This window comes from Myripristis murdjan, chromosome 24 (assembly GCF_902150065.1).
Source record: "Myripristis murdjan chromosome 24, fMyrMur1.1, whole genome shotgun sequence".
Classification (NCBI taxonomy): domain Eukaryota; kingdom Metazoa; phylum Chordata; class Actinopteri; order Holocentriformes; family Holocentridae; genus Myripristis; species Myripristis murdjan.
In genome coordinates, this window is record NC_044003.1 from 32,301,498 (window position 1) to 32,326,547 (window position 25,050).

Consider the following 25,050-nt stretch of genomic DNA (forward strand, 5'->3'; position numbering starts at 1 on the left):
CTTTATTGATCACAGTGCTCAGGGGTTGGTTGCCAGAACAGAGACATACAGTCAGGAAGTCAGAATGATCTACCCAAAAAACAGAAATTCAGATCAGATCTGTAACTCTTGTTTGGATCAGTTTATGGACCGCAGTGTAAACATCTCCATTTTCTGAGGTTCCCTGTTGGTTAATAACTAATACAGATACAGTATCCATTTTAGTTGCGGAGAACATTTGAACTGTTCATTCCAAAATGCTGTATATCCATTTTAAACAGCATTGCTACCAGATGTTTTTTTTTTAATGCACACTGTTAAAATTTCTCCAGACTCATTAGGTCTACAGATATATGAAATATTCAAGAGAGAAGTTTAGTTCCTTGTAATGAAATTTCTTCAGTTAGAGACATGGTTCATCAGTGTCATTATTTCAGTCATGCTGAAGTCATTTTGCAGCAGGACACTTGTAGGAAGACATATGGACAAAATAAGGGAAACGCCATAAAGGCTTCCCTCACAGACAGAAATCTGACCTGCTCTGATCCTACACAGCAAGGCCAACTTTTACATGACTGACCATCTGTGCTGCACACTGCTTTACGCACCAATACAAAATCTCCTACAAATGTATATTTTTGGGATTACATCATTACATCAGGTGTGCAGAGATTTGTATTGTCTAAGTGGAAAACATTACTATCATCAGCATAGAAATGCACTACAGGATTAATTTAACTTGTAAGAAAGGTTTGTTTAATGGTAATTACAACCTGAATGACCCTTTGAAGGGAAAAACACAGTGAAAAACTTCAGTTCATAATCCCCAGAGCCCTTCATTGCTCAGAGACTACATGTTGGTATTTCTATTTTATTTTGTCCATACTTTGTATATGCTACAAGTTCCTACTTAAGACACTGTGACCACACCTGGATCTAATTATTGTGATATTAAATATCTCAGCATCATGGACCATTACAGTAAAGTCAGTGGATTTACAGAGTTTGAGTGACCAGCCTCTCCATTATTGAGCATGGTAAGCTGATAACTATGGATAACTCAGTGTGAACATTTCTGGCATACACAAAAGATCTGCATCCAAAGAACAAGTTCGTGAAACTGATATGGCTCCATGACCTTGCATCAGTACTAATCCTGAGAGGTATTAAAATACAAGGGAGCCTGAGGCCTGGTATCTTGAATGCGTCTTCACTACAGCAGTAACTTGGGTAATTCTGGTCAGCCTCAAGGGTCTTATGCTGCATTCATTTCAGCTCTGAGTTCTGACAAACTGAATTGTCGTCCAAGTTGGAATTTTGGGTATTTGTTTCACACCTTTCACACCATTCAAGTGACATCAGAACACAGAAAAATAGATGGAAAAACTTTTGTTTTTAACCATGAATAACAAGACTTGTTAGATTAATATAGGAGGGCTTATTTACTACTTAAAGGACCATACGAGTTTGGCCCTTCTGCTACAAACAATTTTGTAAATCATGCCGGGGTACAAAGATATAATCAAAATCCCTCAGTTTTCAAATTTTGAATTTTTGGTTGAAACAACCATCTTATAATGTTCTTCTTTTGTAGCTAACAAAGTTGTCACCATTCATAAACCATGGAACTGCTTATTGGCTGTGTAAAGGGGACTGTTTTGGATGATGTATGAGGATGACTGTGGATGTTTTTATTAAGGTGATGGAATACTGGTGAAGAAAGTCTCCGAAAGTTCAATTTCATGTCGTAGTGGAATGAATGGAAACTAATGGCTGGATAAAAGGTAGGAAAAATGATTCTGGTGTTGTAAAATGCAATACGAAAAGATTAAGAGTGTGAAGTATATACATTTTGTAGATATTAGGCTAAGAACGCAAAATCACTGATATGGTCCATTACAAAGTAGTAGCACTGTGAGTGCAATGTTGTTGCAGGCTGGAGATTCACAAGTTGAGTACTGAGTTAAAATGAATGCAGCAATACAAAGAATTAAACTACTGTTGCACAATGTTCTCATAAAAAGTGCATGATGCTTGTTCTCAGTACCGAGGGCTCTTCTTGGAGGGAAGAACAGTAGTAGTACAGTTTTTTAGTGGCTGCCAACACAGAAAGATGCAAGTAAGGCATCTTAGAATAAATCAAATTTGCCAGCATATGTGGACATACAGTTGCATTCAGAGATAGCCTTTGATTCTCAATTACAGCAGCTACATCACCCACACTATATAAAACAGTGCCAACTGTATACACTTTTGACAACAGTATGCTTGATATGTAAAGGCAGAGTGGGAGTTAAAAGCAAAGACAAAAGAGAGCGCTATGGAGAGGGAATATGAATAATTTACCAGAGCTGTCAACAGATATCAATATGAGCATTTTTGAACCAAACTTGGGCAGATACTGTATTTTATTGCACTATATCTCATAGAAAAAGCCTAACACTTAGTGTAACTATACCTCTCAAATTGCTAAGAAAAAAATCACTTGTGATTATTCTTCTTATTGTTGTTGTTGTTATTACTCAAGTTATTTATCCATACTGTAGCTCTGGGAAGACTTCAGTTACAGCTTGTTACCCTGCACACTTCATCTGTGCCAGGCATCTCAGATTACCTATACACATCACAATTTAGAATTAAGAATTGAAAGAAAAACCCATCTTAGACTTGGACCAAAGAGCATTCATAAAAACTACTTAGAGTTTGTTTGAAGCTATTCTAGCTCCACATGGAATGGGTTCTGCCACTAAGACAATAGAAAGAGTACCAGTTTAGACATTGTAAGGCAGGTATTTGAAAGTTATTTTGCTATACTTTTACTTACTGACAATTTATGTCACAATATCTGAATTGCCCTGATATTCTCTGCAGGTTAAAAAAAATACAGACAATACTGATTGGCCCAGGTCTGTTCATGAATTAAGGTAGAGTGCACACAGTGCTCGTAGAATAAAGGAAGTATACTTCAACTACAAAGGTGTAAGAACATTACAAAGGAATAGAAAAGCTTTGGAGAATTAACAGTATAGTGAGTTGATGACATATCAGAGCAGTAGGTTAGTACCTTGGCATTGCTCTGTGGGTTAAAGACCCACTCTTGACCCTGAAGCTGGGGGTTGAAGTGAAATAGAAAAAAGGAACCTGCTACAGTGTTGTGCATGTGTCTGCATCTGTCTGCATGCATGCTCATATGGCTGAAGAAAATGAAGATTATCTGAGACTGAAAAGTTTGATAATGTAACAGAGAAAATGGTCAAACACCATTTAGCAAAATGTGTTTCACAGACAATATTGCTGTTAAGGCTTTGTTGTATGTGAGCTTGTAAAGTGAGGTTACTGGATAAATGCACCCATAAAAGCTGATGCAAAAGTATCACAAGTGTAAAGAGATTGCCCAAAATCCATGTCTGGTAAAAATGTATATACATTACTGAGATTTTGGCATATGAGTTGCTGAGGTCATACACCACAGTATGTACAGATTATACTGTATATAACATTTTAAAGAGTAAAATTTTTTTGTACAGTGACACACAAATAGTCATGGCTCTTGTTTGTGTTCTCCACATCAGTGTTTCAGCTTGAGTCCACAAATATCTGGCTGACAGTCCATGTCAGTGCTTAAGCAATTCTTTCTAGGCAACTCAGCAATGCTTAACTGCCTCGTTGTGTCAATCATTCATTCAGTCACACAGCCTGGCTGACAGATAACATAATTAAGTAAAAATACATTTTACAGTTTACAGTGCGTTCACACACCAACTTAGTGCTTGAGTTAAAACGCACTTCAGTGAAAAGTAGACAAGTAAGACAATTATGAAATATCATCTTAAAGAAGTGCAAGCTGTACAAAAAGAGAAAAAGTGAAACACATAAGTAAACACATATTATCTAAAAGTTTTAAAAAGCATAGATGTAGAGGATTTATTCACATATTTTTGTCAATCTTTCAAATATTTTGAAGTCATCTTTCTAGCACAGTCCAGCTGACCTCCTTATAGTTTTGGCTTTCTTTTACCATAAGTCTCTTTTTGTGCAAACACCAAAATTTATATTCACTGAGTATTCTCTCCTCTTTTGCCATTGTTCATAACCTTTAAATTCAATTCCTGCCTCCCTAAATGATTTAAAAGCAGATATTAGAGGGGACAGAGTAATAGAGAAGGCAAAACTTTGTCAAATTGACAATTATTACTAAGATTGTCCATCTGTTTATCATACCATCTTTCCCTGCCACTCCATCGCTTCTTTCTTGCCATGCTGCATTTCTTCACAGCAGAGGGTGCTATTTCTCACCTATCCCAACGTAGATTGCCGTGAAGTACTCCCACTCTGACAGCCTGTGTACATCCAGGCGTGGGAAGAGAAAGCCTTGTGGATGAAAACTCCTCTCCTCCAGCTGGAAAGGTAGATGAAACAATAGAAGCAACAAGACAAGGAGGAGACAGCATTAGGGGATGTCCTCTCCCTCTCCACCACCTCCTTCAGAGTCGGGCTCCTCAGCAAGAGGGTGTGTTTGTGTGTCTGGAGGAGTGTGCATGTGTCGTAGTCGGCTCCAGCGGGCCTTGTTCTTGTGCAGGTGACCCATCATGGTCTGGCTGAGAGGGCTGGGCTCTGTGAAGCGGTGCCACTCCTCAAACAGAGGCTCCACAATGTAGGAGATAAAGCCTAGGGCACACAAGGGAAAGAGTTAGCATCCTTGGGGTGAGCCAAGGGGGGTGTTGACCCCGAAACTACTTGCAGCTTCATCTCCCAATGAAGTGAGAAACATTTATTGGGAACATAGAGAACACCCAGCAACTCAGGATTCAGTGACATACAAGGCTCTCTTTGTCCCCTTCACCTAATCACCCATTAGAGTTTATTTTGCATTAATAACCTGCTTTCTGTGCACCATCCCATTTATTACAAGACTACAAAAATATGTAATAAAGAAGTATTGTATGCACATCCCAAAACTGTACAGGCACAAAGTTAAAAAGAAAAAAGCTGAAACAGTGATACCTATGTTGAGATGTCACACCCAGATGATGCACCGGTAAATGCTCTGGGAGCATTGATCCAGTGTGCAGGTAACACTTTCTCAACTTTTTGTCTAACTGTTTAAGAAAGCACAAATTTGACACAAAATATTGAGTTTCAGAAGATTTTATTAGCCTTCAAGATTTTGTTTAAAAAAATTGCATCCATTACAACCTGATCTGGATAGCTGGAAGCTTCAAGTAAGTAAGTAAGTAAAATTTTATTTATATAGCGCCCTTCATAGTACGAATACATATTACTTTACAGTGAAAAGCATTTCAGTAAGTAACATTTCAGCTAGCCCACATTTTAGAGTCTAACTTCTTCCTTCTTTTTCCTTGTTGTTTTCTTCTGATTTTATTTTATTTTTCTGGTGATAGTTCAGCCTCTCACCATGAGTCAAACATTTTCTGTGATCCAAATTAATTGTCCATGTCCAATCCATGTTGTAACAACTTTGTGCTTCCAGTAGGTGACACTGTTAGCTAGTTAACGGTGGTAAATGGACTGCTGCATGGAGTGCTTTTTCAGCCAGGTTGGTCTTCTTAAGGATTGGTCTGCTTTATAAGAAATCAATAATGGTTTCCCATGGACTCATGGACATGACAGGACATGGCCTGTTCTGGGCTCAAGGCTGGATGATGAGAAGATCTGAAAATATCCTTCTGAAAGAAAGAGAGAGAGAGAGAGAGAGAGAGAGAGAGAGAGTGGGGGTGGGGGTGGGGTATCAGGCTCCATTCAGAACACAGCCAATCTCAATGAAAGATGCAAATGTTCATCAGAGAGTCTTGACCCCGCCAGATCTTTCAGAAGCTTCATCCTTGAAAACGTCTGCTCACATATATAAGTGCTGCCGAAGATTGTGCACATCTTGATACCGTGCATTTTAATGTTTGGATAAGTCAGCCAACTCGAGCTGAACAGATGACGAGGCCTCATAGATGTCCACAGTCTTTCATGTTGAGGTGTAGCTTGAGGAATCTCACCTCAAACTTCGTCTTCAACATTTCCAGTGCCTCCCACACACTTTCTGACAGGGAACGGTACCTGTAGGTTCTCAGCAGCAACATTTTGCATGTAGGAAGATGAGTAAAGTTTCCCTCTCTCACGTGCCACAAAAGCAGCTGCAAAAGCAATTTCACCTGAAATGTTTTGATATGGGAGTACATGTCACAGATCAGTTTACCCTTGCCTTGTAGCCGCAGATTGAGAGCGTTGAGATATTCTGTCACGTCAGTCAGAAAGGCAAGGTGCCATTTCCATGCTGGGTCTGTCAGCTCCATGACGGTTCTGCATTGACCTCGGGAAGCAGCTAATAGAAGCACCTCAAAACTCTTCCGCAAGCCATCGGATATTGGTGTGGTACTTTAGCTCCAAGAGAAATTCTTGGAACTGCTTATGGGTCAGTCCATTTGCCCAAATGAAGTTCACACATGACACCACGACTGTCATAACAGATTCCCACTTAACCACTTTGCAGCTCAGCGCTTGTTGGTAGATAAGTTCTTGCTCATCCATCTCCTTGTTAATGTGGCTGATTAGTGCCCTTGTAGATCCAACCATGCTTGGTGCTCCATCTGTTGTTATGCTAGCTAGCTTTGCCCAGTCAAGTCTCCAATGGTTTGACAAACCTTGTCAAAAATGTCTCCACCAGTGGTTGTGCCTTTGAGGCTTTTGTAGTGCTGCAAGCTCCTCAGCTGCTTGGTGCCATCTACTCCAATTAGGAGCTGTGCAGTGTCCCTCACTTCATTGCTTTCATCAAGTGGAAGCGAAAAACACAAAGTTTGAAGATTTCTCTTGCAACTGGTTGTGCACTATCTCTTCAATTCTCTGTGTAATTGTACTTGCTGCTAAACTCACTGAACACAGGGCATTTCTCTTGTTGGGGCACATCTCCTCTGTGATTGCAGTTAAACACTGTTTTACGAGTTCACCTTCTGTGAAGGCCTCTCCATTCTTAGCTATCAGTTTTGCCACATAAAAGCTAGTTTGTAGACCTGACTTGTTCTGTTGAGCTTGTTTTAAAAAGGTGTTCTGCTGTGAAGCTAGACCATTCCTTAGTTTTTCTATCTTGTCTGTCTGTGCTTGTCCTTGCAGATTACCATGTTAAGAAATAATTGTCAGTCCACTGTTCATTGAACACTCGGCAGTCGTTATCAATTTTTCATTTGCAATTCATTTTGAAAATAACAGAAATTAGAGCTAGGCAAACAAACTACCAGTAACAGTGTTCTTGAAGGCATGACTGCAGCTGGAATATGGGCAGTAAAATTAGAGCGGGGCAGTGACAAAAAAGCTATCTAAATACTGTAGCCTACAGAGGGAAATGTTAAATTTCAAGTGAACTGCAACTTAGGATGAAAATTGAATCTAAACAAATCAGAGGGCTGGATACAATATAAAATAAACATTGCTTTGGGGACCACGCAGAATGAGGGTGCAGGTTGTATTTGGCCTGTGGGCTGTAGTTTGGGGACTGTATGTGTTCAAGCACTCACCTATCTGGATAGCTGGTACAGAGTCAGCCTGCTGGTTACAAAGAGGACTAATCTCCAAGTCAAACTTCCTCTCCAGATCACCTGGAAGGTCAAGAGGAAAATGCCACAATCAGAAAACAGGAGCCACAAATTTAAAAGAAGAGAGGAGTTACTACATAGGATAAGGTAGACGCAAACCTGGACAAAAACTCCAGATAGATGGATGAGTTGAAACGTTTAAAGGAAGAAACAAGGAAAAAGTGAGAGAGAGCATAATAAAGCTTATTTTCAAGGTGCTCCATTTAGAATTTTGATATCAATAAATCATTACTAAAAAAAGACCATAACTGAGACTGAGATTGAAAGTTTCCACCAGCAAGGTCTACAGTGTATTTTAAAGTGTTTTCACATTTCACCTGAGGAAGTATACCCTCCAATCTTTTGGTAAGAACTTTGCAAAGTAGTTTTGTATCTGAATTATGATTGGGAGCATATATGATACGATAACGAACAAGTTTGATTTCACACAGACCTCTCTGCTAGTATACACAAGATGCAGCATGGCTACGATGAAGCACAATGGAATGGAGAAAAGTACAGAGATATCATCCTTAATGAAAACCAGTTCCACAATGCTCAGGAACACAGACGGGGCTTCCAACATGACAATGACCCTCAGCACACAGCCAACACAACACGAGTGGCTTAGGGACAACTCTGTGAATGTCCCAGAGTGGCCCAGCCAGAGCCCTGACTTGAACCCTATCCAACATCTCTGGAGAGACCTGAAAATGGCTGTCCACCGACGGTCCCCATCCAACTTGACTGCGCTCGAGAGGATTTGCAAAGAAGAATGGCAGAAAACCCCCCAATCTAGGTGTGCAAAGCTTGTTGCGTCATAACCAAAAAAAACCGAGACTGTTATTGCTGCCAAAGGTGCTTCAAGTACTGAGTAAAGGGTCTGAATACTTATGTCAATGTGATATTTCAGGTTTTTTAAAATAAATAATAAAAAGAAAAAATTATTTTCAATTTTATTTTTTCTTTTTATTATAAATTAAAAGAAAAAACTAAAATTCTGTTTTAACTTTGTCATTATGGGGTAGTGAGTGTAGATTAATGAGAGAAAAAATGAATTTAAACGATTGTAGCATCAGGCTGTAATATAACAAAAGTGAAAAAAATGAAGGGGGTCTGAATACTTTCTGAATGCACTACATATACATTTAACCTGAAAATTTGCCAAATCTCTGAGGGTTGGACAAAATTGCTGGTATAGAATGGCATGGGTCTGAGACATATAACAGTAAATTCCATGCCTAATCGGGAAATCCCAGTAAAAATGGAAGATGAACTCAGAAAAACAGACAGGGGCTCTATTGCTAGTGCAAATAATAGGGGGGATAAGGGACATCCTTGACAGGTGCCATGAGATAAAGTAAAATAATTGGATGCAATGCCACTGGTGATTATACTAACCTGTGGACTTGCATACCAGAGGCTTACCCACAAGATAAGATGCATTACCCCGCCCAAATTTGCTTAGTACAGTAAACAAATAATCCCATTCAACCCTGTCAAACACATTTTCAGCATGGGGGTTGTTGTATATATTTTAGAGTAAATGATATTTAATAGGATACGAACAATATATAGCTTCCAACTTTAACTGTACCTTAGATTCACTGAGAGATAGATAATCCGGCTTAGATAATACTCACACCAGGTTGAGGAAAACGATACATCAGTTTATCAAAGAATTAAATGTGTTACACATATGGTGATATGGTAATCCAAATGCAGTAGAACACTCATGTTATTTCAGTACTTAGAAAACTCGTTATATTATAGTAGTAAAGCGTTATCTGACCATGCAGCCATATCCTTGACTTATAAAGATGCTTAAATTGTGAGTGATCCCCCAAGATGGCATCTTCAACCAGGATGGCTTATGGACTCTACATTTACAGATTTTTAGGTAAAATAAATTAGCTTGTATTTTGAATCTAATACGTCCCAAACATCTGTTTGCACGAGATGGGAAACATTCAAGGCTTTTTTAAGGGGTCAAATAATTTGTTTCACCAACTCAAAGAAAAAGAGTGCAAAAATTCAAATGAAGACTTTAGATAAGGAAATTAAAAAACTTGAAACAGCAGTCAATCAAAATGAATATGGCTCTATCGATGCACAGGCAAAACTACTCCTACTTAGATCTCAGTATAATGAAGTGTCAGCCAACAAGGTATCTGCCATTTATTGAGACTCAGGCAATTCTACTTTGACCAGGAGGGAAAATGTGGGAAACTTTTAGCATGGCATATTCAACCGCAACAGACAGAAAGGGCTATTAACTGCACTGAAACTCAAAACAGAAATACTGTGGTTCCTAGGGAGATCAGTGAGGCTTTTATGTTCTTCTATGAGAAACTATAAAACTCTGAATGCTCTCCCAGCCTGGATAAGCAGATACACTTCCTAAACAACCTTAAGATTCCTAAAATTACTGAAGAGGAAAGATATACATTACAAGGAGAATTAACAAAATTGAAAATTGCTGAAACAACTGATTGTATGCAGGCTGGAAAAGCAGCGTGTCCAGATGTAATCTCCATAGATATATATATGAAAAATTGAAGTCTAAACTACTTTCACTCCTTTTGGAGATGTATCAGGCATCTTTAAGAAATGGTCCTCTCCCAAAATCCATGAGGGGTACCATAATCACATTACTTCTAAAACCAGGAAAACCAAAATATCAGCAATATCAGTGAAAATATCAGCATGTCTTATTGATGCATTAATGCATCAGCTTTCTGTTTGTCTCTCCACAACAGCAAGACGGCAAAAGTAGGGAAAATTGGACTACCAGCGGGCTCTTGCCGCTAGTGGTGGCTGAATTTTCCGTTGCTATGTCACTTAAAAACATGACATATCCAGTGTTCTACTGTGAGCATGTAAACACAACATTTCACTGTAGGCCCCCGGGTCACATTTTGTGTGAAATCTGCTACTTCATGGGACAAAAAAGAAATAGCGTGTTGTTGTGCCAATGCAAACAGAGCAAAAGTTTTCAGAGAGGTTTTTCAAAAACTTTTTTGCAATGGCAGAGGCAGTTAATATAGAGGCTGCTGTGACAGTTATATGGCAATTATACCAAGCCATCACAATTAATTTGACAATAGAATTATGCTTAAAATCCTTCATATAGCTACTTTAAAAAAGGGATGCATCCAAGCACACATCCAGCATTGTGTTGGGAATCTCTTAGCCATCAGTGTATTTTTAGCAACAGAAGGTCTGTAAAGAAAGGAGACACACCACTCACCCTGCCTGTAGAATTCCTCACACACCCGCTCACTCCACTGCCTGCTCAGCTCCCAAACCCGACACGGGTTACACACATCTGCACACTTGAGAGAGATCTGTCAAGCAGGGAGAGAGATTCACATATCAATCTCCAGTAGCTTTAGATGTTTGACCCTTGGTCAAACTGGCTTGATTTCCTTCAAAAACAAGGGGAAAAAGGCAATGAGGAAGAAATGACATGAGGATTTGCAAGAAGTTCATAAAAAGTTACAAGAAAATGACTAAAAACTAAGAAAGACCTGAAAACAAAAACAAAGAAATACAAAGAGAGTGAGAAAATATTTAAAAAAAAAAAAAAAAAAAAGTTCAGAAAACAATATTTATAATTACTGTACTTACATATACAAAATTATGTTAGAGGAAAAATGAAATATTTTATAATATTTTATGTTTTGGCAAATTTTGGGTATTTTCTTGTCTGTAAATTTTCAGATTATTTTCTTACAAATTGCGTGTTGCCTTTTTCCCTATATTTTTTAAAAGAAATCCAGCCAATTTGCTCAGGTTTCAAAAGGTGTTTTTACCTGCAGTATAAAGTGCCTGTGTGGTGCATGTTGAAGGTCCAGATCCTGGTTGTCCAGATGTTCCCTGAAGGTTGACATGAACTCATTCTGCCTGCTAATATCTGTAGCCAATATGAGAGAGCCGAGCTGCTGTTCCATATCGTGCCTGCAGGACAGGGAGGGCAGCACTGAGCCATAACAATCTCACTAAAGAGTGCGCTACTGGATGATGACTCTGTGGCAACATATCTGAGAATATGTTTTCACTAGAACGTGCACACAACACTAAGCTGTATTTAAACAAATGACAAAAACTTTCTCTTCTGTTATAAATCCTCACTAATATTGACAACAGACAAGCAAGCGAGTCCCTCATAAATTAAGTGGTTATTCCACATTTTTGTCAGTTTAGTCTTCACTTCAGTGAGTCTTCATTCACTGTGCTTGAAATTGTTTTGTTATGTGATTACTTTTTGGTATATTGGACACTTTTAATTTTAAGTGTGTTGTAACTTTTGTCTTGTATTTTAATTATGCCAAGAGGTCCCCGGGATGACTTGCCTGTGCAGTAAGCTAATCAGGAGCTAAAATAAACAAGAAACAATTCATAAACCATCTTATCCTCAGACTTCCCTGTGGAAGAAGACAGGTGAGAAAGGGAATTCCTGTAATGTCCAGTGTTATTTTTACATCTAACTAACCCTCAAATGATAATGTTGGTGATATTAAGGATTAACTGCCACTTCAAATCACATTTGCAGAGGCAGATGGTGATAACATGATCTTTTCAAATTTAGTTTTCTACCTCTAGTGCCACCATCTAGCCAAACCTGGATCATTTGCTCTGCTATTATTCATCAACGACACATGCAAAATTGATTATGATCAACATGAGGACATTTACACATTACTTGCAAAAAATGTTGAATAAACACGTAATCTGTTAGTGACTTGGGCTGAGTAGGCTCATGATGAGTTGATTTTTCCATTTTTTTGTCAGTTGAGTCTAAATGTGTGTGTGTGTGTGTGTGTGTCCTTACGACATGTTGGCAGGCAGATGGGACAGCAGCCCTGACTCTCGCAGCATGCCCACAGTCGATCTCCAGTGGTGACTCTCTAGCACAGACGTGTTCTGGACAAGAACAGAAGGAAATTTAAAAAACAAACTCCTGGCGTGTTGTTACTCTTTTACCCCCTTTTCTCCTACCAGCTACTCCACCCCTGGCACTACATCCCCGACACATGGTGAAACACAATGGTACCTGGTATAGGGAAGCGAGGTGGTGCCTGGTCTTGATGAGGAAGGGCTGGTTGACTCCAGGGTGATCCACGTCATGGGCGGCTGCCGCCATCAGACCCAGGAACACGTCCAGAGGACTGAGCTGCTCTGCCAGCTGCAACACACGGTCCACAGGGCAATGGTTGGTCCTTATGTAGGAGGGACACTTCAGCTCACTTTCAATGCATTTTCACTGATAAGTGGTCCTCCATCACAGCACAGGGTGAGGGGTTTGGGAGGAGGCACTTACAGTAGATCATGTCCTCTGTGTGTGCTTTACAGATGTGGCCGGACTTTATCCTGTTATCACTGAGCAATTTTCTGGGTCAGTTCACCTTGTTTTAAGCCTCAGCAATGACCTATTCATTAGTTTTGTAAATCAGGGTTCAGTACAACTCTGGCTTCTATTTATTTTATTTTTTTATTTTTATTTTTTTATTTATTTAGAGAGGACAGTGCACATTAATTAACATTGCTGTAAATGTGCCAGTGTTAGCCAACAACCGCAGTCCTCCGGCATGATGTTAAAGAACCATTAAAATATACAAAAAGGGACACAAGGGTCATAATACATAAAAACAGGGACACAGGAGACATAAAATTTAGAGTAAGAACACAACATATCCATGTGGGAAACAGAGACTGGCAGACAATGACACTAAAAGAGAGACAATCAATTATGCAATTTAATAAAATTGGCCAAGATGAACTGTCAGGGATGGATAAGTGAGATGGAGGTGCAGCAATGCAAAGACCAGAGCAGGGTTTCTTGTTGGAGTTGTGCTAAGATGGATTGAGAAACACAACGAAACCAAAGACATACAGTGTATAAAGTGCTACAGTGCTCATGGAAAGTGCTGCAGTGCTCATAAAAGTTGTTGAGGTTAAGAGTTAGCTGTCAGAGGTGAGTATACGGGATGGAGGTGCAACAATGCAAAGACCAGAACACGATTTCTTGTTGGGAGTTGTGCTAAAGATGAATTGAGAAGAGGTAATACATTTGTAAAGTGCTGCAGTGCTCCTTATAGTTTACCCATGTCACTGCGCATGTCCGTGAGGGAACATGTGCAGCGACATGGGGGGCCATGTACATTCAGTTAACAATGATTACAGGTCTGGTTGGACTTGAGCCAGTCTTTTTACCCATCTTTCCTTTTTTATTCAACTTCTCCATCTCTTAATGTTGGCTTTTAATTTCCCCCCATAAAATGCAGAAAGTTCCTAATACAAGATAATACAGGATAATGAGCACATACCATGTCACCATAACCACAGTACTTATAATTCTGGGATTTAATTATTTGATGTGACGTAGGGGAACCTTTTGGATTGTCTCATCATTGGTGGGAAAAAACACCATCATCTTGCACTCTACAAACACAAAACACTCACATAAAGTGACAGACAGGATTTTATTTCTGACAGAATCTAAGTCTGTCTCACAGTGCCAAGACACGAGAGATGGCACACTCAACATTTTTCATGTTTGCGTGTGATCTGCAGAACACATAAAGCCATAAAGTACTTTACAGAGTAACACATGTCACGATGTATGATGTGTCTTGCAAAAGAAAGAGAAACAGAGAAACACACATCTATTCAGAGGGCTTCTGGGATTTCTCCACACCTTGTATGGGTGGGTTGGGAAGTTTAAGCGAAAATGAATATATTGTGTCTTTCAGGGAGTAAAGCTAATAGAACATGTCAGAGGAAGCCTACAGCAAACTATTAGCCTACACTGTGTGCATCTGTGTGTGTGAGAGGACGAGAAAGAGACATGGAGTCACTAAGAGACAATGTGAAAGTACATTTTATTACCTTGGGCTCCTTCAGGTAGCAGTACATGGCTTGTGTGACATCAGCAGCATGAACAGCATTGTGGTAGGGATTTTGGGAGTGATAGTCCTCCTGCACCATGCCTAATGACACAGGAGACAAGGTGACACCCAATTCCTCCCCCAAAAAACAAAACAAAACAAACAAAAAAAAAAACACAAAAGAATCTTACCTTTTAACATTTTGAAAAGAAAGAAATTTCCGCACATCTAATAGTAAAATACAAAGGTGCACGTGTCACGTTGGTTTCATAAGTGAATGTCCTCCATCATGTTGCTTTTTAGGTTTTGAAACTCACTTTTAAACTGTTTCTGTAGATTTGTGGTTTGCCTTCAACTCCTGGATTATACATAGTAACACAATCTATAATGTTCTCATTATATCTGATCTGTCATTTATGATCATAAGGTTTGTTTTAATTCTCCATATGCTTTCAGCGCTGCACTACCACAACCATGATCTAAAGACACACATCCGATACTTAGCAAGCTAATTCACCTTTTAACCATGATGTCCTTCAGCAATACCCTCTGTTTGACATGAAAAGCTCTCATACAGGCGAAAATTATTAAAAGGCATTTAGTTGTTTCGAGGGTCAAATCAAGCAAGCATGAAGGAGTCTGGTTCATCCAAGCATGGTGAAATATATTCATGAAAATGGATGACAAACCAAAATACATATCTTAAAACATTACATTTTCAAAGTCATTGAACATTTAATGAGTCCAGGTTTATTCTCAGGCAAACAGTAGTGATTCCACTACTGAAACATAGCTGATCTTGAGTAGATCAGTGTTCCCCAACCCAGTCCTCAAGGACCGCTTGTCCCGCAGGTTTTGGTTTCAGCTCTTAAATGGATCAGGTGTGAAGGAGCAGAGCTGAAACAAAAACCTGCAGGACAGGCGGTCCTTGAGTACTGGGTTGGGGAACACTGAAGTAGATCATGCCCAAAGCAAAGCAAAGCCCAAAGTAAATGTCTTATTATGTTTTGTTTTGTTTTGTTTTTTCTGAAATCACTATATCCACTTTCCTACTCCATATGGTACTTAGGTTGCCTTTTAAAATTCTGGCCAGGGACAGCAGATGATAACTAGCCTCTCCAGTTAACACTGACACACTTGCAGTCTTATAATAACATAAATAAAAGTATATAACACAACAAATTGAAATCAATTCAAATCAAACTTGTGGTACTAATGGTGAAGCAGCTTACCCAGAAACCTGTGCAGTTTGACCATGTCCAGCTGGAAGTGGTGAATGAGCCCATAGACATTGAAGAGGTGGCACATCAGAGTCACCAGGCTGTTCCCTGCAGCACATGCACACACACGCATACACACACACACAAAGTCACACACAAAAACACCTCCTGCCTAAGAGCTAATTATATCTCATATTTAACATTAGCATTCACTGCTTGTGCAGGTGAGAGGTTTCTGAAAATATCATATATATATATCCCAAAAAAGAAAAAAAATTGGAAAAGAAAAAACACACCAAAAACAACAACAATATAAAGACTCCAATACAAAATAATCCTTCTTAGTCATCACTTCTGAGCCACTAGAAGTGTGTGTTGGTGTGTGAATCTGCAGAGACCCTGCCCTCTGCCTGGATTTTCTTGTTTTGCTGTGTTCAGGACCCTTCTGGGCATTGGCCTTTGGCCAGTGGGTGTGTAGCTCCCAGCCAATGACAGGACGTGGAGCTAGATCGATAGTTTGACAGCCAATAGGAAGGCTGGATTGCAGAAAAAAGTAAACTGGCTGTTGGCAATAGCTTGGCCAGAGAGGAGGGGCCAGCTGTGAATGCTGTTTTTACAAACCACAACTGACAAATCCTACTCATTCTGCCTATAAGCTAAAATGTAAGTAAAGTAAGCCATATAAGTAGCAAAAGGCTTTTGCTCTTACCATTTGTGAGACGATCAAAGAGGAAAATGTCAAAATTCCACGTGCCCACCTTTGACAGCATGTGCTGTAAAGAACAGAGAGATGATTCACACATAGTATGTACCTGGGATGTGGGGTACCTGCACCTCTGCACATCTGTATGGGAGTATGAATGCCTGTGTGTGTGTATTCTCACTGCGGCCTGTCCTAGGTAGTCGTCATCCAGTAGGTGTAAGGACCCAGGGGTGTGGGGCACCAAACCCCTCAGGAGCCTGGAGGCGTGGCAGTATCTCTGGAAGCTCAGCAGACGCTTCACCTTCCTCCTGGTGCCAGACTCTACCGCCCCCTGCTGGTCACTGGCTGAAAGCACACAGTCAGAGGGTTTCCAACAGTCATGTCAACCAAGCGGAAACATGGCCATGTTACTTGTTGAACTGCTACTCATTAAAATCATTTGGACCTCATGAATGGATGAGGTTTTCTTTTTTCCACAAACATATTTAGGGTAATGAAGAGAAAAAAATGGACATAACACCACAATGCTGACGAAGTGATAATGTTAACAAAAAATCAATAAAATAACATAGAAACGTGGTAAGTAAGATGGAGAGTTTAAAAAGCCAGGAAAAGAAAAATAAATTAGTAAAAACAAAAAGGGTATGACAAATTACAGTACTCATAGGAACTTTACTGTATGACATTTACAGCTCTGTTCAGCCACGATGGATAAGGCAGTTACATGACAAGTCGAGCAATTTGTACTGTATCTTGAATCCCACTTTACTCATGTGAACATGTTCATGTGCACTCCCTGCTAAGAAATGGGACAGTACAATGAATCACCACATGAACAAAGTAAACAGTGCACGTGATTTACACTGTGTAAAAGAAACCTAGGGATGATAAGACTCACTAATAAAACTCTTTCACAGCAGCCATGCTGACATGAAATAGCAGGTGAACACAGATGTTACTAATGACATTAATGAAGGCTCTAATCCATAGGTCTAAAAGAGCCGGGGTCCTGCTATAATCCATCTTGCTCTGCTAAACTTAAATGGAACAGAACCTTCATTAATGTTGTTGGTAACACCTATGTTTACCTGCTATTATCATAATTCTGTCTTTATGGACTCTTGTGCATGTTTACGGACTTTTCGTGTTTGGTGTTGGAATTATATTTTCTGTTTCCCTAGTGTTTCTCATATGTTGTTTTCTGTGCTCCTCTGTCTCCCACAGTCTGGTCAGCTTGTTGGTCACCTCCACACTTGCCCTGAATTGTTCCATTAGCACTGCCCTCATGTTGCCTGTCCACACTGTCCTTAAAGCCAGTCCCCGTTCCCTCCAGCCCCTCCACCATGTGTGTGGGTTTTTTATTTTTACGACAGCTATTTGATTTCAAAATGGCTGTTGTAAATAAGGTCGTTTAAAACACTTCTTAAGACTTCTTTACCTGTCTGCTCTATTCCTGTGTATGTACAACTGTTTTTGCATGTGGGAAAATAGCATAGTCCACTGCATTGTAAATTGTTGCATCACCCCATCTCCCCTCTGTGGGACACTGCCTATAGTGATGAACCTGTATAACAGAATAATGCAACCACATGGTTGTCATTGAAATTTTATGCACATATGCAAACCCCCACGGTCCATCCTAAAAAACGTTTGCTGTTCAACATATGGCTATTCAGAGGTGCACGATGTAAATGAGTGAAGAGACCTACTGTTGAAGACACGCAGATCAATCAGCGGGTAGGATCCTCTTCTCTCAGCCAGCAACACCCCAGCATGACCAGCGTTCAGTCTGCCATCAGCTGAAGACAGAGAGGAGAGAGGCAGAAATAGAAAGATTTTTATTACAGGAGTTATTCCTGTTTTTGTTCAGGCCTTTTTTGACAGGCCTCGATTTTGCCTACATGAACTGTATTAGTAATGCATCAAACTATCCAGGAGCACAGAAAAAGGAGGGGGAGCTACAAACAAATATAGAAAAATAATAGCGCTGCGTGATATATTGATATCATGATGTAAGCTAGATATCATCTGGGATTTTGGACATTGTAATATTGTGATATGGCATAATTGTTGTCTTATTAATTGCTGCATTACAGCAGAGGCATGCAATTTTCTGAAGTTAATAGATGGTTTTCACTGTTTTAGTATTTGACTCTATGTGCTTTTTCATCATATCTACATAACAGTCATTAGTCATTAGTAATGTCATTAAAAAAAGCACCAATAGTCATCCCTACAATATTGTCACAACATCGTCACAATATCAACATTGGTATTCGGTCAAATATGTCATGATATGTAATTATGTCTATATCACCCTGCCCTAATAAAGAATACAGAGGAAGAAAGTGGGACAACAAGTGACACAGCAGGGGTGATGACTAAATGATGAGCAGCAAAAACGGTGACTAAGTGGAGTAAAGTTCCATAGTGTCAACAGATGGTCAAGAAAGACTAACAACCTCATAAAAGAAACAGCCTTAAGTTAGCCCCTCTGAGACAAGAGCATCTTTGAGATCGCTTAATCAGCAAGAGCATCATGAGGCTGATTTGGGTTCATGAGAATGGATTTTGTGTCATGGGGCCCGACCAGGTTTGAACATATTTCATTTAGCATGAAATAAGATTGGTGCTGGAATGACTGGGTGCATTCTTTTCATATTTTCTTCTTTAAAGTTTTGTTGTTTTTTTTTTTGTTTTTTTTTTTACTGTGAGTATACACTGATGCTGACAAGCAGAAATGGAGCATTCTGAAAAGTGCTGGGACAAGCATTAATATTTAATGACATGTAGGAACTGTAATGGAGCCCAAAACATAATCTGTGGAAATTTGTGGGAATATTACTATATCTTTATTAGCTTGGTTCCAACATGAGATATCCATCACTTAGTGCAGGACACACCACAATAATGACAAGCTACCATCTGTTGCAGATGCTCAAAAACAGTCGACAGCCCTAATTTGGCCATCTTCATGTACTACTAACCTGAAGTGGCTAACCACATAGAATAGGGCAGATAAATACATTTAAGCTATAAATTTCATTCATATTCAAAACTCTCATAATCACTTTTATATGGCTCTGTGGATGGTGTAATATTTCTGAATAATAGCTCTTGTTATGAATAACCAATATTATGGACACTGAATTTAAACAGGTTTGATACACTATTGGATTCTGCATAGGCAGCATGGTCTGTGAGTACCATTAAACATGCTCGCTGACGACACCTCCTGCTGGAGCCAAAAAGTCACTACAACATTACCATTACTTTTAATTCATTTGGGGAACATGAAATGTTTAACTCATTGTTGGAGGCTGAATGATTAACAGAAAAGAAAACCAGAAGAAATCAACAAGGACAGCAGGGGTGAAGGTAGACTGTAACATGTAGTGGGCCAGCTGAAATGTTATTAACCCGTCTAGTCATCCAGGTTTTGCATTCATTGTCACAGGCGCAAATAGAATCTATGGACAAATTGTTTTAGCAGCCTGCTTTCTTTCACAACTTACAATGTAATAAACAATATACAACGGACAAAAATATGAGAGAAGAGGAATATATGGACTAGCATGTCAAATGACAACAAAACTGCCACCCATTCCTTCAAAGAGCTCACAGTTTCTCCAATTTTCAGTTTTAAAAACACAAGGAAAAGTGTAGAAAATGCCAACAGATTAAGGGTTAAGACCTTGTTGTGTGAACACTTATCTGGTAGAGAGGAAACACAACAACCCAGTGGATCCTTTCACACTGAACACTGGTGCTGTTTAAAATGCACAACTCACACAGCCTGAGGCCACAATGACAAACAACACACCACAGAACTAGATCCCAAGTCACACAACATGCCTGCACACACACACTTTACACTTGAATAAACCACAAACTATGGGAATACTGAATAATTTACGAAGATTAGATGAGAGGAACTGGAGCGTATTATGTCCCCAAGGTTGCCAATTCACATCACCTCTGTGACTCCCCACTAAGAGATGTTAAGAGCTGCTAAACTGACGGTTAATGGGGGTGGAATCGCTGTGGTAACCCCCTTGGGGTGCCAGATCTGCTAAGCGGTGGATCTTGCCTTGCCAGTGTGGGCTGCCAGGTTGGCAGAGTTTGTAGGCACAATGATTTGGGCAAGTGTGTTTGTGTTTGAATATGTCATGTTTTCTAGGTCAGCTATGCATGAAACATATGGTGGGAAACTGCTTGCTTCAGTGACAGAATGACCAAAATATAAAGAGAGAATGTCCTAACCTATTGAAATACAAATCATTCACACCATCAGACTCAAACTATTTTAACATGAACATGTGTGTGTGTGTGTGTGTTTCTGAAGTGTGCTGCTGGAGCGAGAGGGAAAAATAAATCATCTAAGAAACGCTGCAGCTCAGAAACTGGCAAAGAAGAAGAAAAATGCTGCAACAACAGAGCTAAAAATTTGTTCCTGTTCCCCTGACAAAAATAAGTTCTATCCTCCTCACCTCCCTTGTTTCTTTAACAACTTGCCTTGCCTAAACAACATTCAACCCTGCTCTCTTCCTTCATCATCTCCCCCTCTCCATCTTTTGTTCCCTTCCTACCTCTCCTCCCCCCTCTTCTCCCTTCTGGCTTCTTTGCTGGCTCACTCTGCATCCCCCACTCTCTTCTCCAATAACTCCCCCTATTCCTCTGTTTCTTCTCTCTTCTTCAGCCCTGATCTGACATCTCTTCCCTTTCTCCCGCTCCATCCCTTTCCTCTCTCTTCCTCCAACTCTGAGTGTGGTATATAGGTCACCGCTGCTGCGCTACACAGAACTGGGTCATTTGGGATGAAAACGTGACTCGGTCGAAAGGATGTTTAAGAATACGGCAATGCACGCGTCCATCATTGTGTACCCGTGCATGCACTCTGACTGCACACGCACAAACACAAACAACTGTGAATGAGGTTAAATCCCTGATTCCAATAGCAAAAACAGGATCTACACATCAATGCTAGGCACACACTGCCCACACATACACAGGCAATTCAGTTTATAGGCACTGGGAATACACTCACTTGGCATCACAAATGTGTGGGTGTTTATGGCACACACACTGCTACCATATGCAGTGCTGAGACACATATCTACAGATGTACACACATAGAAACACACAGGTAGACAGTGTTCCTTGCTGCCGCTTCCCTTTATGTGGATTATTTGAGAGTTGGCAATACAGTGCATCCCGTAATTTAGATTCAGTCATTTAGATAGGTTTTATTCTCAGTGCGTCTCATCGATGAGACACGGACTGTACTAAGGGAGCATGTTGGTGATGCAGACCTTGAAGACATTTTATGAGCAAATGTCAAACTGTCTCACCACTGTCAGTTTCTCAACACATTGTAGTGGTGTGGAAGAATCAAAGATGAAACAAATGGCCTGTACCCATTTGTAAAGAGTCAGATCTACCATAGGCTGTGTACTATGGAACTAGTACGAAGATACTTCCATTTCCTGTTGTGTCACCAATCATCAAGTATATACAGCTGTGCTGCTACCCAGCTAGCAGTCCAACCAATCACTCTTTAGGACTTCTACCATTAGCAAATGTTTGGAATCCTTCAATTTGGCAGTGAAAACAGACATATATGTAAAAGCAGAATGAAGACATGGCACTCTAACACAAACACAAGGGTTCACTTTTGAATTATCATAGTGGTTGATCACAATACCTGACCTAGGTGATTCTTTGTTACTTTATTTGGCAATTCACATTATAAAAGAGGTGGACAGCTGGCTACTTCATTGTTTTCCTGGGGAAATGTCAAAATTCCTCACATCTGACAAACTATCTTGCAGTTTCTCAACACATGAAACTAATGTGATCAAATCAAAGACTAAATAAATGGCCTAACACCATATATAAAGAGACACCTCCACCAAAGTCCCCCGTACATATCCATTTCCAACTGTGTCACCCTGTGAGTCAATAAGTAATTCCCCACAGTCTGAATCATCTCTTCATGAGAACGTTAAAAGGTTACATGACTGCTACCATCACCATACAGATCAATGTGTCATTTCCCCACATCAGCTGAAGATCACTGCACTCTTTTAAACCAATGAGACCAAAGTATTGTTTAAGAGGACCGAGACATTCTTAGGAAATCTCTAGGTCAAGACCTTCATCAAAGCTGTATCACAGCATGACAGCGGATCAGTGTTAGTCTTTATTATATCACTGTTAACATTTGGTAACTAGAACCCCCGTGGCCCCTCAAAGCAGCCCTCAGTAAAATGAGGAATAGTTTAAAGGCTTGTGAAAGGCTTCAGACGCCTTTCACAAGAAATCTGCCTCCAGCATCACTAATCTATATCTACACATCTCTATCTCTACCTCTATCTATCTATCTATAAATAAATAAATGCGCACACACACACACACACACACACACACACACACACACACAGTAATTTTTAAAGAATGTTTTAATATGTTTGGCTAATGTTCAGGTAATTTTTGCTATTTTGGGGGTTATTTTCTTGTAGTATTATTTAGATTATTACTGTTGTTGTTGTTGTTTTCATTTGTTAATGACCTTTTTAACCTGTTTTTAGAGGAAATCAAATGAATTTGCTCAGGTTCCAAAGGATTAAAATTCACTGTAAATTAATTCACCAGAAATTGTCACAATGCAAGAACATGTATGAGTGATTATTTTAACATTACGCTGTAATCTTTGAATCTATTTGTCAGTGTTCATGTACAACATCTTAACAATTTCTTAATTAACACAAGCCAAAATATCAATTATCAAAATATCAAATATCAAAATCGCTTCAACTGGAGGCTTCATGAAAGTCATCTTGGGGGTTCAGAACATGTGTGAAAAGTGTGAAACCCCCAATAGACAGTTCCAACTTTGGCACATGTAATTTTGTACTTCTACACTTCTTTTTCTATAATCCCTGACACTCAATCAGCCAGAATCAGTCACTTTAACTCATCATTATTTCCGTCCTATTCAATGTCAAACTTGAAATAAATGCTAGTACATTACTGTGATGACATATCAACTTGTGAAATTTATTGCCTCTGATTATTATTACACTTGGCAGACATTTGGAATTGTTTCAATGTCAGGTCATCTATGCCTTATTAAAGTAATCCCAAACTGTCAACAGTTACTTGCGTCATCAGTGTTGCAGTCCAGACAAAGAGTCATTCGATGGCGTCACACCAGTAGTGAGTGTCATTAGCACAGCTGCAGCTTAGCAGATGGTAACACAGCTTTATTTAATGGACACGCTGGCTTTACAGCCCAAATCCCTCATTTCACTGTCGATCTGCCTGACCGTCTGACCTACTCTAAACCTTGCTTTGGCCCACATCTACGCATACTGCACTTAATCAATGTTACTATAAACCATGCTTTAAAATGCCATGGTTAACTTGGTGCCTGCAGTTCTATGCCCTCAAATGCAGCCTGATATTCACACAAGCAGCAGACCCCTAACATCCTTCTAAAGAGACAACTTGATTGTGCTCATGAATTATGCAAAAGAAATAAATGTTAATTAGAAACAAAAATAGAACCCAGTCTTGGTGTTTATTCCTCAAAAACACTTTTGTATGATACTCCTCTGATTCCTAAACTCTTTCTTTTCCCTCATGGCTGTTTTAATGAAGCCGACATATTTGCTATGCCAAAACACGTGTAACGTAAAACATACAACATGTGACATGAAACATTTAACATGACAACGCATCCCATAAGCCCACTGTAAGAGAAAGCAGGGTAAACATGTATGTCTAGATTGTGTGTGAGTGTGTGTTACCTGCCAGCTGCGCCCTCCTGTCCTCTGTGTCCTGCTCCACCTCCTCTACCTCTGCATTCCCTCCCTCTACATCCACCCAAGTGCTGGACTGACTTTTCTCGCACCCCCGTGGGCCTCCTATGCGTGCCCTCCACACTTCCCTCAGCTGCCGTATAAGAGCCGGGAGCTCCAGGGCCAGCGACAAGCCACCGCAAGTCACTGGTGGGGTGCCCAGGGGTCTGCCCCAGACCGGCGTGGAGGGAGCCTCATCGGGATGGACGCCCACTCCAAGACTCGGATCCCGCATGCCAAGATCTGGGCCCCAGAGCCCCTCCAGTACTGGCATCCTCACCCCACACAGAGATAGAGATTGTGCAAAGGATAAAAGTAAATAGAGGGAGAGGGTAGAGAGAGAGATATGGACGTAGAGACTGGAAAAGGAAGTGAGCAAAGACGGACAGCAGAGATGGAGGAAAGGTAGCAACGGGGGCAAAGGACAGTGAAATAAAGCCGGCAGGAGCAGAGACACGGTGATGAGGAGGAGAAGAGACAGAGACGGAGGGAATTTGAAAGCATCAGTGAACAGAAAGAATTAAAAAAATATTAAGTGAGACAGCAAAGCTAGATGTGGAGTAGAGAAAATGACAGAAAAACAGAGGAGAGAATCCGTATCCCTCTCACCCGAAGTCAGCTACTTATGCTCTGCCCCCTCATTCTGCCGCATTCTCTCTTTCTCCCTCTACTCTCTTACTCCCACCAATGTTGTGGCATTAAGCCCCTCCTCTCCCTGCTCTTCTCTCTCCCTCTCTCTCTCTTCCTCTTACTCGCTCGCTCTCTCTCTCACTGTCCTATCTGTGACAGGGAAAGCGCAATCTAACATGAAGCTCTGCG

At 40.1% G+C, this 25,050-nt stretch overlaps 1 protein-coding gene across 1 annotated transcript in view; it reads right to left on the minus strand.

Annotated features, from left to right (window-relative positions):
- LOC115356219 (cAMP-specific 3',5'-cyclic phosphodiesterase 7B) overlaps window positions 1–25,050 on the minus strand; it is a 35,928-nt gene that overhangs the window by 17 nt on the left and 10,861 nt on the right. The window contains exons 3-13 of the mRNA XM_030047299.1: window positions 18,079–18,168; window positions 16,551–16,714; window positions 16,376–16,439; window positions 15,679–15,774; window positions 14,448–14,548; window positions 12,613–12,744; window positions 12,391–12,482; window positions 11,372–11,516; window positions 10,807–10,903; window positions 7,500–7,580; window positions 1–4,647 (exon numbers count right to left, since the gene is read on the minus strand). The exon at window positions 1–4,647 is cut by the window's left edge and continues 17 nt beyond it. Coding sequence (XP_029903159.1) covers window positions 4,430–4,647; window positions 7,500–7,580; window positions 10,807–10,903; window positions 11,372–11,516; window positions 12,391–12,482; window positions 12,613–12,744; window positions 14,448–14,548; window positions 15,679–15,774; window positions 16,376–16,439; window positions 16,551–16,714; window positions 18,079–18,168 — 1,280 coding nt within the window. The 3' untranslated portion in view covers window positions 1–4,429. The remainder of the gene's footprint in view (window positions 4,648–7,499; window positions 7,581–10,806; window positions 10,904–11,371; window positions 11,517–12,390; window positions 12,483–12,612; window positions 12,745–14,447; window positions 14,549–15,678; window positions 15,775–16,375; window positions 16,440–16,550; window positions 16,715–18,078; window positions 18,169–25,050) is intronic.